Source organism: Hippichthys cyanospilos, chromosome 20, assembly GCF_059441005.1.
Source record: "Hippichthys cyanospilos isolate Australia breed blue-spotted pipefish chromosome 20, RoL_Hcya_1.0, whole genome shotgun sequence".
In the NCBI taxonomy this organism is placed as follows: domain Eukaryota; kingdom Metazoa; phylum Chordata; class Actinopteri; order Syngnathiformes; family Syngnathidae; genus Hippichthys; species Hippichthys cyanospilos.
Window position 1 is genome coordinate 10,936,618 of NC_142388.1, and position 12,082 is coordinate 10,948,699.

Below are 12,082 nucleotides of genomic sequence, written 5' to 3' on the forward strand. Positions count from 1 at the left end.
AACTACATATCCCACCATGCATTTCACCCATTGCCATGGTAGTAGCGGGAAGCTAGTTTGGCGACAGCAATGGACAACATGGTTCGACTATTTCCTGCCGGTACGCAGCCGACTTCTTCCGTTAGCCCGTTTGCTGTCAACGAAACCGAGCAAGAGGTCGTCGAGACTCGGGCCGGGAATAGACAGAGTCCCGCTGCGAGCCAAGCGAGGGAGCTCCAGGTGACCGGGACAGCCGAAGTTAGCTACCCGGCAGACAGAGCGTCGGTGCGGCTGAGCGTAAGCAGCAGCAAAGCGACTGTCACCGAAGTCACCACCAGCGTGTCGCGACGGCTGGAATACATTTTACAAGCAATCAGGTGCGGGTTAAAAAACAAAAGACTGAACACGTACACTTTTTGTACACGCTCTTCTTGAATGTTCATTCTTACCTTGTTCTTCTCAAATAGTGGGACGCGTTGGCGGGGGGCGTAGGGAAACGGCCTTTGCTTTTGCGCTGTGTAGTGTAATTGCACATCTACGACACCAGGTGGTGCAATGGCGCTCTCATTGACAAAGTGTGCGGGGGTTCTAAACTTTTTAAGTCTCTGTCAACATTTTGATTTTCCCGAAATCAAATTAATGGTTCATCTCGCAAAATATTGAGGAGAACTGCTTTAGTGTATCAGTAGGAACTATTGAACAACTCCAGAAAAAGTACTGGTAAATTCATTCATTTTTTGGGCAAATATAAATGATTTCTTTGGTAGACTTGTAAACCACCAACTCCATTTGGCACCACACTTGTTTTTATGCTACATAGCCTTGACGTGTTTGTGATGTGCTGATGTACACATGTGTGGCAAAATTCCAAACAGTCTTTAATTTAAAAGAAGTATAATCGTGTAAAATAAAAAAACAAAAGACTGAAGCAAAAGTTTAGAGGAAATAGACTGAAATGTACTTAAGTACAAAACAACACATTATTGTTGACTCAGTAGTTATTTATATCTGATAATCTTGAGAGACTCATTAAAATATGTCATTAATTAATCTAAATCTCATTTTGATCTCACCCCAAAAATTCTGAGAAAAAACATTCAACCATGGTCATTTTTTTAAGATTTAGATACATTGTGTTATTGTGGCAGATCAGAAGATTCATATACAACAACAAATACTGGATTCAGTCATTTATTTTCTTTAACAGATGCAGGTGTAACTTATCATTTACCTTCTGATGTATTTGAGACTATTTCCAAGTGCTGGCTACTATCTTTAGTTTCGCCATGGGGAGGAATAGTGACATTTTGAATTGTTATGAAATAATTAGTAAATAACAGACCTGTTCAAATGTGCGGCTATAAGATAAGTTATGAGATATTGCTTACTATGAGATAAGTTATGAGATATTGCTTACAGTAATGATGTAATTGTACTCTTTAAAATCCTACCACTGATTGTAAGATAGTTTTTATAATGGTAGTTTCACCATGCCTTGCATTTCTCATTTCTGTAGTTGAGGCTCACCAAGAACCTCAAGGTACAGAAAATAGATGGATGCTTTTACTGTGTTTCACATAAGTGGTTTTGATGAAGATATGTGGCATAACATTCAATGTATCTTGGTGACTATAGACAACATGGAGTCAGAGAAGATGACATCACTGTGAGGAAATTCCTTCACCGGGATTTTGAAGTGTATCATATGAACGCAGAGGTAGAGTACCATTAAGTGACAGCTCCTGGTTGCATTTTGCTTTTGTGTGTGCAATTTGTGTGAATGTATTCCTTTTTTATGTATTTATTTTTTCGATGGTTGGATAATGCTCAACTTGCCCACTAAGTAGATGTCCTTAAATGTAGCTGTTTGGGTGCAAGAGACCACATTGGGCACAATCTCAATTAATTGTTTCCCATGAAATGTCTCTAAAATTCCAAGCATAGGTAAAAACAATAAGAAAATGTATTTTCATGAGAAAAATAGCGCTCTACATTACAATACACTAAAGTCCATCAAAATCCTCAGTAAGCTAAAGTTGCCAGGTAAATAAGAACCTGGCATACTTCAGATATGCATGTAAGTAGATTATATTTAAATGTTCTGCTCCTCTATTTCTGTTAAAAAAAAAAAGCCAATGCTTAAAGAGTTTTAAGAGCATGACATTGACGCTATTCACAAAGCCTGTCTATGTCATTTTGCATTGTTTGCTAGCATTAAGCAAAGTGGACTACTGTATGTTTGGGATCCAGCTCACCCACCACCGAAATGAGCATCAGTGCTATGAAAAATGGTCAGCTGTCATCAGATTGCACATGTGTACCTTATGTTTTATCTGATTGATGGGTCTTCTGTTTCAAGGTGACTGTCACCTTCTCTGACTTTGACAAAATGGAGCAGGCGTGCAGCGTACTGCTGGAGAAACTGGACAGGAGCGTCTCAGTGGGACAGCCTCGATTTTTCCACAGCGCAGAATGCCTAAACACTATCAGGTAACGACACTTTAAAATAAATCTCCAGTGGTTATAACAAGTCTACATAACCCTGCTGTAATGGAAGGCTTTTTCCTTTTTGTTTTTGTAATAGCTGTATTTGTGTTTTCACTTTGTCTCAAAGTACAGTTGTGCTCAAGTAATGAGCACAACTGTATATATCACCATTCAGCACTAGTTAACCTACTCTACAGTGCATCATTTCACATGGGTAAATGTATGAACACAACTGTAAATTAAAAACATCGTTGTTACATATTGTGCGAGTTTTTTGTGCATTTCAGATACATCAGAATCTGTTAAGGTTCAATTTAAGAAACAGAACACTTCTTGTTCAATATTTGTAGTTTTTTTTTTTTTATAAACGCTCAATTACTTAAGGCTATGGTTCTTCACCTTTGTAGAACCATTGTACCCTTTGTAAAATAGTTTTTTTTTTTCCAGCTTTGTACTGCCTAACAAGGACAAAACATTTTTGGATGGGGATAAAAGACATCATAGTGCTGTAACATCCATGTCTGATTTGAAACCACATTTGTAATGGTATCTCTATGCGTATTTTATTCAGTAATTCTAGAACAGGGGTCACCAACCTATTTGAAAGTGAGAGCTACTTCTTTGGTACTGAATAATACGACGGGCTACCAGTTAATGTGAAGACACCGATTACGTTAATGATTTTTCACAATAATTCAGGAATAGCTGTAGTAAATATGTAACTCAAGTGTAATATATAATGTAAAAAATGTAATGTAGAAAATCACCAATGCTCTATTTTTTTGTAAGCTATTTGCAGTACAGACCTGCGGACTACTCATTAGATCTCTGGGGGCTACTTGGTGCCCGCGTGGACCACGTTGGTGACCCCCATGCTAGAACATACATCGTTGGCGGTTTCATTTCTGACCCATCTGCAGAACCGCATCACGAATGACAATGCACATGCGTATAGAACAACATTTTGCGAAGGAATCACAATCAGCAAAAAGTTGCTTCATGTTCAAAATAATTTGCTCATAATTTGACAATAAACATTTACTTTTGATGTCAAGGCATTAAATAGCACTACATTTGATTTATTGGTCCCTTTAGAAACCTTATTAAAATCGTGTATATGCTGTGTGTGCATACAGGCAGAATGCATTCGTTTCAGCTGTGGAGAATGCCCAGCAGAAGGCCAGCAGAGTCAGCCAGCTCCTGGGGCAAAGCTTGGGAGCGCCCAGTTTGGTGCGAGAGGAGATGTTGCAAGAGCTGAGAAGCCGGAGTGAGGACGAGGATGACGACAGTGGAGAAAGAAGCGGGGGCAAAGAGGCCACCTCCACCCAGGCCGCTCCCCTTCCCAGCATACCCAGCATTACTGCATCCTCGCGGGTTTCCGTCTATTTCCGAATGCGTGATGGGAATAGGAAGAAATACTAAAAAGAAAAGTGCTCTAACATAAAGGTAAGATTAAAATAAGTACATTTTCAAAGCTAATACAGTAAACATCGGAGAAATCACAGTTCATTTGTGTTCCTAATCGGGTATCCTCCCGCATTCCAAAAACATGCAAGGTAGGTAGGTGTATTGGACACTCCAAATTGCCCTTAGGTGTGATTGTGAGCATGAACGGTTGTTTGTATCTGTGTGCCCTGTGATTGTTGGCAACCATTCCAGGGTGTCACCCGCCTACTGCTCAAAGACCGCTGCAAAAACTTGTTTCTCTACTTTGTATTTCATATTATTTTTAGCACCATACTAAAGTTCCTTTCCTTTTTAACTCTTTACTGCCATTGATGGTTAGGATACATCTTAGTGAGGATATAATGATTTAAGGCAGCACTCCGCAGTTTATGGTCAATAGCAGTTGAGTACAAAGCATATTCCTTGCGATAAATGGGGGCTCACTGTATTGTCATTTATTTGAAGTTATACATTCATAATTATACATTCAAAGCTGTGCATATACAACAGTGTGCAAATGTCAAGCAATATCATTTTGAGGTGATACTATAAGGAGCTTCAAAAAGCTGCCATTAATACCTAATACCAAATATGTAGCCCTATTCTATGGCTTCAGCTTGTAGGAGATGTAATACAGAGAATGACAATTTAAAAAAAATGACCATAAAGTGGTATAACTCTGAATTAAAAATCTACCTCAATTCTGTGAGCTTCAACATGTTTAACTTCCATTTGCAAGAGATGCATTTGTTTTTTTTTTTACAACACTAAAAGAGCTGGCTAAAATGGTTTGTTCAGCAGTGCAGGTTAAATGGACACATTTCAAAACTTAATAAAAAACATTTCATTAAATTTAGGAATGTTAAAAGAATGAATGTATAATGCAAGACCACTGTATCCCTTACTTATTCAACAACTGGGTTTTGGTCATAAAGAATATTTAAAAGCAAACAACTTATGATAGAACCTTGGAACAGATTCTGTTGTTGTATTTTCTGGAACTTCTATTTTGGGGTTCCACTCGATTTACTCTCATGACAAAATGGTTGCTGTTGGGGAAATTGGTAATGATGGCTCAGACTTGTACACAATACAATGTGCAAAACACCTTCAAATTAGCTGCTGCTCTTGTGGAATTGTCATGATGAATATTTTGGTCATCTCATGAGCCATGACGTTCAGACATCTCTGTGTCGTCCTCGGGGAAAATCTCTTTCAGCCACGGGAGAGGCACAAAGCGGTGGCCGTCAAAATGTGTGAAGTACTTGTCCAAGCTGGGAATTTTCGGCTGAAAACACATCACAATCAGCACAAACCATGTGTCATTATGTGTCGAGTAGTTTGTGTAATAAAAGTATTGCTTTTGATCACAAGGAACTATTGAATTCAGTTGAGGAGCTTCATTAAGAGATTTAGATTCTATAAGATGCCTTTGCTACCATCATGTGGACAATTATAAATCGTTTTACACAATTCCCTATATACACAAAGGTTGTGTGATGTGTGTGGTGACATTTTTTTTGTTCCTACTTTTGTCCTGGTAAGGCGCTTGAGAAGAGTCTGAGGCAGGTATGCCACCATTAGATGGTTAGGTCCTGGCCCACCAAATAGAACTTTGTAATGAGGAGTTTTCTGTGCTGCAAAACCCTAAAGAGTACCCAAACACATCATATCATGGCATAGGTAAATAACACAGTAGTATTCAACCTTTTTCAATAATGAGGCCCTGTGAAAAATTTTTTTTCAGTCAGGTACCTCCTAAACCACTGTAAAACATTTTTAATGGCTAAAGGAACTACATTTGTAATGCTATCTCAAGGTATATTTTTCAATTTCAGAAGATAGATTGGGTAACATCTGTTTTCATTCCTGGCTTGTCAATCTCCAAATTACATTACAAATCGCAATGCACACTGTAAAACAAAATTAACAAAGATATTTTGCAAAGGAGTCACGATAAAACAGTTTTGCTAAATGCTGGCTCGTGTTTCAATTAATTAGCTGTTAAATTGAAAAGAAAATGTACTGTTAATGCCGCAGCAATTAAAAAGCACTCCACCAAATTTGCTAATACCTGCAGAAACTGTTAAAATCTCAACTACCCTGTGAATTACTTTCATGTACCCTCAGGGGTACGCTTATCACCATTTGAGTATCGCTAATATCGAAATTGTTCAAATATTGCCGAAGACTGGAATGCGCATACATTATAAACCAAAGGTGTCCCAACTATGGCCCAGGGGCCCTGCCATCTATATTTAAGCAGCCCACAGCATTTACTAAAAATAACATTTTCTACGAATACAATAATTTTATATACCATAGAGCTATTCTTAATTAGATTTATCTTCATAACTCTGGTATAAAGATAGAACAGCATAAATGGTTTCCTTCATTTTCTGCTGTGTCAAGGTCAAAATTTTGAAAATATCATAAGAATGTTTCACATAATAGTAGTAATAATAATAATAATAATAGCAATTTTTAAAAAAAAGGAAGCATGGTTTACCACAGATTGCTTCTGTTTCGGTTCTGAATGTCGAGACGTTTGAGGGAAATTTTGAATGGGCAGATATTTTCTGGTGGGTTAAAGGGTCTGTGCCACTCCCAAAATATGGTAAAATCCTTAACTACAACTCCAGGCGAAAATGATGTACTCACCAGTCAAGGATGATGTTCTTGCAGTTGTTTATTTTGTATGGAAAAAAAAAACCAGACTACAAACATGACAGCAAAACTAAAGCTATTTCAACTGGCAACTTTCTGGCTTTAAAAAAACTAAAAGAAAGAAACAAACAATGTGGTAGTCAGTTACTTTTTTTTTTTTTTTAGACCTAGCAGAAGCGTTGCACCACCTCGTTTCACAGTCTCAGTCTCAGAGGAATGGACTTGAGTGACAAATAGTATTTTCATCAATCTTGCTCCAACTTTCTCTGATTTTTTCCTCAAATTTCACCAGAGTTTTTCAATTGGGTTAATAGCTGGTCTATTTACTGGCCGTGCCATTGACTTTATGTGTCTTTCCTCAAAGAATATTTTCGCAGTTTTTACTGCATGGCACGATGCATTGTGGTCCTGAAAAATGATTCCATCATCCCCAAACGCTCTTGTAAACTTGCGCAGTTATTGAAGTAATGTCAGTCATCTCCCCCTTGCCTTCAATTGACCCGCAGCTCCAAAACATCACTATGTGGCAATTTGCATGTTTTCTTCAGGCAGTTGTCTTCATAAATCTCATAGTAACATCACCAAACACAAGTTCCAGCATCGTCACCTCGTCCACCGCAGATTTGCAATTCATCACTGAATATGACTTTCAGTCATCCACAGTTCACGAGTGCTCTTCCTTAGCCCGTTGTAACCGTGTCTTTTCGCGTTTAGGTTTTAATGATGGCTTTCGCTTAGCTTTCCTGTATGTAAATCTCATTTCCTTCAGGGGTTTTTTGTTCCATTTTGGTACACGCTTTGACTCCAGTTTGTTCCTCTTTTGTTTTACTGTGCTTTGTTTTCAAGACCTATTGCTTTGAGTTTCTGTTTTGACGCTTTGTCTTCCTTGGTCTACCAATATGGTTGCCTTGAACAACCTTCCCATGTTGTTTGTAATTGGTGCAGATTTGAGAGACAGCTGACTGAACGACCAACATCTTTTGCAACACTTTGTGATGATTTAGCTTTTTTAACTTTAATAATCCTCTCTTTTGTTTCATTCGACATCTCATGCATTGCAGCCATGATTCATGTCAGTCCACTTGGTACAACAGCTTTCCAAGGTGTGGTCATTCCTGTTTAATTGCAGACTAACAAGCAGATCTAATCTCATGCAAGTGTTTTGGAAACGGAAATTTACAGGGTGATTCCATCCATTTTTTTCCACAGAATTGATTGATGACATCGTTTCCTTCAGCTTGGTCTTTTCTAATTTTCTACAAAATTGAACAACTGCATGAACATCTTGCGAGATTGGTATTACTGCTTTTGAAATGTAAGGTGTTACACTACTTTTGCATTACTTTTACATTACACCCAAGAAGATACATGGAAATACAGATTTGCCATTCTAAATGTAGCTCATTATGCTCATTACACGTCCAGCGGAATGACCTTAAACTAAACTTAGGTAACTTTAGATGCCCAAAATAAATATTATTTCTTCCTTGGACTTGTAAAGAATGTCCAGATCGCTGGAAATGTAAACTAAAAATGTACAAATAAAACGACGAACAAAGTTCTCTGCGTACCAACAATACATCAGCGCCATCTCAAGGCAAACAAATGAACTGCATTTATGTTATCAACTGCTTCAATTAATATGATTTTTTTTTTTTAAATAAAGCATAACTGTAGCTTTGAACATTGGCACTGTCAAAATGCTAATGCAAATACAGTTTTTCACTACTTTGTGGTTTAAACCTTTTTCTTTTTCCAGCAGTTGCCCCAACTCACTTGCGTTCTGGCATACATCCTATCCACCCACTCGTCGGGAGCCCTCATCTCAGTGTCCCAGCTCACCACCACACCAACCCGGCGGCCCTTGCGCTCCATCACGACCTCGCCCACCCGCAGGAAGACGTAAGGGGGTCGTGGACTGCGCACTGCCTTTGATGCTAGGAACAAACAAAACAACATTTTTCTGTTGGATTTCATCAATATGGGAAATCTATGGATGGACTGATTCTATCAGTTTGCAGATGTACCTAGGTAAGTATCGCGGCATATTTCTCGGAACACGGTGGCACCTTGGTTTTACGTGTATCTCAAATTCATTTTCTCATTGAAATAAATGGTCCTGTATTGTACTGTATAAAAGCAAACTGTTACAATATCATAGCCTTTTTCTCTATATCATTGAAACAAATTAGGGTTTGTAAAATAGGGTAATGAGGAACATCCTTGTAGTTGGCAGCGTTACATCACTGAGTTTGAGATAAGCGGCACTTTTGAGGAGAAGGCAAATATTAGTGGGTCAACCTCAGTTTGTCTTGGAAATTCGGGGAAATGCCAACTTGAAAGTCGGATCAGTGTTTCAAACTTTTTTTTTTTTTTTTAAGAGTCCAGATATTCAATCCCAGATACTTTGATTATCTGGAAATTAATGTCCTTAATGTATATATTTACTTAAGTAAATATATACATTTACTTAAGTAAATATATACATAATATACTTAATACTTTAGTATCTGGGATTGAGATTTTCCGGAAAAAAATGTGAAAATATGTCCCTGGTATTGAGTTAAAATGTAACAATTTGATATTATATTTTAAAAAATGATATGCATGCTATGAACACAGTATTTGTCACAGTAGATATTAGGTTATTAGAACAGTTGACTTGCAAGTTAGATAAATGTTCCACTTTATAGCAAACCTCCAAAGAATCCCTTGTCGTTGTCAAACATCATAGATTCCACAGTGACCAAATTGACGTCCTCATCCGTGTGTAGACCAAGGACAGACCTTGCATAAAAAGACACCAAGGTAAATTCAGATGTTGTGGGGAACTTCAATATTCAGTGTTTTCAAGAGAGAAGTAGTAATAATAATAATGCATTTTTTTAAATAGCAATTTTCAGGGCATACTCAAAAGATGTTTATAAAGCAAATGCGTGGGCTGTTCCTCAAAGTACTCACAGGCTTTTGGAAAGCTGTTGTGTGGTCCACTCACTCCATGCAGAAACGCTCAGGTAGGAACTGCTCCACTCTTCCCACACATGAACAAACCTTAAATGCAACACCACGCTATTTAAAATTCAGATTTTGGGGTGGGGAGTGCATTGATGACATTATTTTAGGGATGTCCAAAAAAAATGATGATCCTACTTGAGTATTTGCGCTTTTTACTGTTCATATTTATTTGTAGTTCATAGTCATTTCATTTGTATCTTGTATTTTTCACTTGTGCCTGTTAACATTTTTTTGTGTTCTAATTTGTTTTCACTGTTGCCAACTTTGTTATGGTCTGTTTTTTATTTTACCCATTTGAGCTAACCTGCTGAGTTCTAGTGTCCTCATAAAAGAGCATCCTGGCCTTTCCAATGCTGTCTCATGAGTCTGGATAGGATGTAATTAATTTTGTATTGCTGGGACAAAATGGACACAACAGTGGGAAAATTAATCTATTGGGTCTCAGGAGGGTATCATGATAAATACTGACATGATGGTCAAGTCAGATGACATTGTGGAAATAACATACAGGCATAATAATCCGCCTTTGTGTTGGTTACCACAAAGTTGCAGCGAATACGTGTTTTAATAATTTTGAAAAATGAAAATACTTTCTAATTGAAAGTGCATAATATGCACAAAGTTAAATTAATCATGACTCTGTTCTTGTTTTGGAAGTGGGGTTTTAAATGAAAAAAAATGATGAGATTATCAGAAATGTTTCAATTTAGTCGCCTCATGAAATAATCCTTGCACCTTTATACTGCCATACATAGTAAAATTCTTAATTACTATGCTACGTAGCATATGTGGCAAATTTCATTACATTTCAAAAAATAAATACTTTTTTTCTTCAACTACTGCACTTTTCTCCAACTAAAATAAATTGCTTTACGTAATACCTGAAACATGGCGCAAAAAAAAGAACATTCTTGCCTGTACCGTTGTGTTAAGGAAACCGGTATAGGCAGCTCACGAAAATGAGACACTAGTCATGAGACACTAGTCATCAGGAAGTCATTATATTTTTGCACTGGTTATATTTGTCTTTCTCACTTCTTCAGATTGTTAAAGTACACCGCTGAGGCAAGAGTAAAGCAGAAAAATAAACAATCACTGGCATAAAAAAATACTTTTAACTTCAAACACTCAAGTACATTCAATATTGAAATACTTTAGATTCCACAGGAGAACAGTAAATGACACACATTGAGCTATTTCATCCATACTTGATAACACACAATTAGTTGCAAATAAAAGTGTTTGTTGCGTACTGTGTTAAAGCGATAAGGCGCTGGTCCGCCGTGTTCCCGCTCCATTTCTGAATAAAGTACTGAGCTGGGAAGGCTGACAGCAGGAGTACGAGTTGCACAGCCGCAGGCAATGTCAGCTCAGGCATCACCTACTGGACAAAACATCAGGACACCATCACGTTGTAATGAATACAATCGCTTATGGGTTACTGACGCAAACATTGGCTTACAAAAATGTATTTAGTGGTTCTTTCTTTTTTTGATAAATGAATACAAAGTCACAAATATGCAGCGGTTGGCTGAAATGTTGAATTTATCTGGGCCAGCACTATTCAAGGCCGAGGGCAGATTAGATTGACATGGCAACATACAAAGGCGAAAATCTGATTGGGCCAAAAAAATAAAAGGAAGTCTTATGTCCAACCCCCCCCCCCCCCCCCCCCCCTCCCTTCCCTCACCCCCACCCTCCTTAAAAAAAAATACGTAATTTATTTAAGTATAAATATAATCAAAATTAAAAAATGCATTTTAATCAAAAGTTTGATTAACTGTAATTAAATGTATAAAACATACAATAAAAACAAGGACAATTATTTACTATTTCATTTTTTTACTAATCCAAATCGAAAAAGCACAAAGGTGCGCGCCTCTGGTTTAGGCCTTACTGACCCTGACTGTTCACCATTGTTGAAGACCACTCCAGAAAAAAAGTTTGTGAATTTTGGTCCTCACCTGGTTTTGAATGTAAAATATCCGTTTTCTTTTGCTTTCTTTCTCGTGTTGACACGATTCTTGCACGACAATTATGGCCACCTGTCTGTTGACATGCCACGAGTGGGTGGGGACGTAAAGATAAAACATATTTGAAGTTTCAGCCAATGGCGGTGGCCCACGGAACTAACACGTGACACACCCGTCCGGCCAAAAGCCACGTCAGAAAAAAATTAACCCGGCAAAACGGGACATAGAAAATTAGTAGAAAACGACTTGGAACAAATTTTACGTTGATTATGTCGCCATATTGAATGTGCTCTTGCATTTAAACGTACCTGTCTACGGACTGAACGTCTCAAAATGGCACAAATTTCTGTCGGTGAGCTGAGGATGAATATTTATTGGTTGAAAAAAAGAGCTCCTTTTAGTATTTGCCAAGCAACACATATAGTATAAGAATAAATAACATTCCAACTTTTCTAAATAAATTACAAGAAATTAATGAAGTCATGGCTATAGGGCGGGTTACGATCAGTTAAGTC

General features: G+C 37.7%; 2 protein-coding genes across 5 annotated transcripts; one reads left to right on the top strand and one right to left on the bottom strand.

Annotated features, from left to right (window-relative positions):
* Positions 1-41: 41 nt before the first annotated feature.
* On the top strand, positions 42-11,242 carry irak1bp1 (interleukin-1 receptor-associated kinase 1 binding protein 1). Of its 3 annotated transcripts, XR_015863773.1 has the most exons (6): positions 42-356; positions 1,615-1,696; positions 2,339-2,469; positions 3,603-3,912; positions 8,339-9,387; positions 9,473-11,242. XR_015863773.1 is itself a non-coding variant. In XM_088403038.1 (5 exons), exons 1-4 carry the CDS (start codon positions 70-72, stop codon positions 3,886-3,888), a joined length of 786 nt encoding a protein of 261 aa, XP_088259164.1. In that variant the 5' UTR covers positions 42-69; the 3' UTR covers positions 3,889-3,912; positions 8,339-11,242. The 3 variants fall into 3 exon arrangements, 2 of the variants coding, with proteins under 2 accessions (XP_088259164.1, XP_088259165.1); XM_088403038.1 differs by having other exon boundaries at positions 8,339-11,242; XM_088403039.1 differs by having other exon boundaries at positions 8,342-11,242.
* On the bottom strand, positions 4,346-11,696 carry LOC148407381 (uncharacterized). 2 transcript variants are annotated; one of them, XM_088403036.1, is made up of 7 exons: positions 11,559-11,696; positions 10,848-10,975; positions 9,541-9,630; positions 9,278-9,366; positions 8,356-8,516; positions 5,443-5,559; positions 4,346-5,200 (listed from the first exon to the last, which is right to left on the bottom strand). In XM_088403036.1, the coding sequence occupies exons 1-7, from the start codon at positions 11,685-11,687 to the stop codon at positions 5,075-5,077; spliced, it is 840 nt and encodes a 279-aa protein (XP_088259162.1). In that variant the 5' UTR covers positions 11,688-11,696; the 3' UTR covers positions 4,346-5,074. The 2 variants fall into 2 exon arrangements, with proteins under 2 accessions (XP_088259162.1, XP_088259163.1); XM_088403037.1 differs by having other exon boundaries at positions 10,848-10,978; positions 11,559-11,664.
* Between the last annotated feature and the right edge of the window lie 386 nt (positions 11,697-12,082).

Bases quoted from the DNA above. Each gene is read 5' to 3' on its own strand.
- irak1bp1 (XM_088403038.1), top strand. From the start codon at position 70: ATGGACAACATGGTTCGACTATTTCCTGCCGGTACGCAGCCGACTTCT. The intron at 357-1,614 runs GTGCGGGTTAAA...TGGTGACTATAG, and splicing joins TACATTTTACAAGCAATCAG to ACAACATGGAGTCAGAGAAG. The intron at 2,470-3,602 runs GTAACGACACTT...GTGTGCATACAG, and splicing joins GAATGCCTAAACACTATCAG to GCAGAATGCATTCGTTTCAG.
- LOC148407381 (XM_088403036.1), bottom strand. From the start codon at position 11,687: ATGTTTTATCTTTACGTCCCCACCCACTCGTGGCATGTCAACAGACAG. The intron at 9,367-9,540 runs GTGAGTACTTTG...TTTTTATGCAAG, and splicing joins CAACAGCTTTCCAAAAGCCT to GTCTGTCCTTGGTCTACACA. The intron at 8,517-9,277 runs GTTTGCTATAAA...GTTTGTTCCTAG, and splicing joins CGACAAGGGATTCTTTGGAG to CATCAAAGGCAGTGCGCAGT.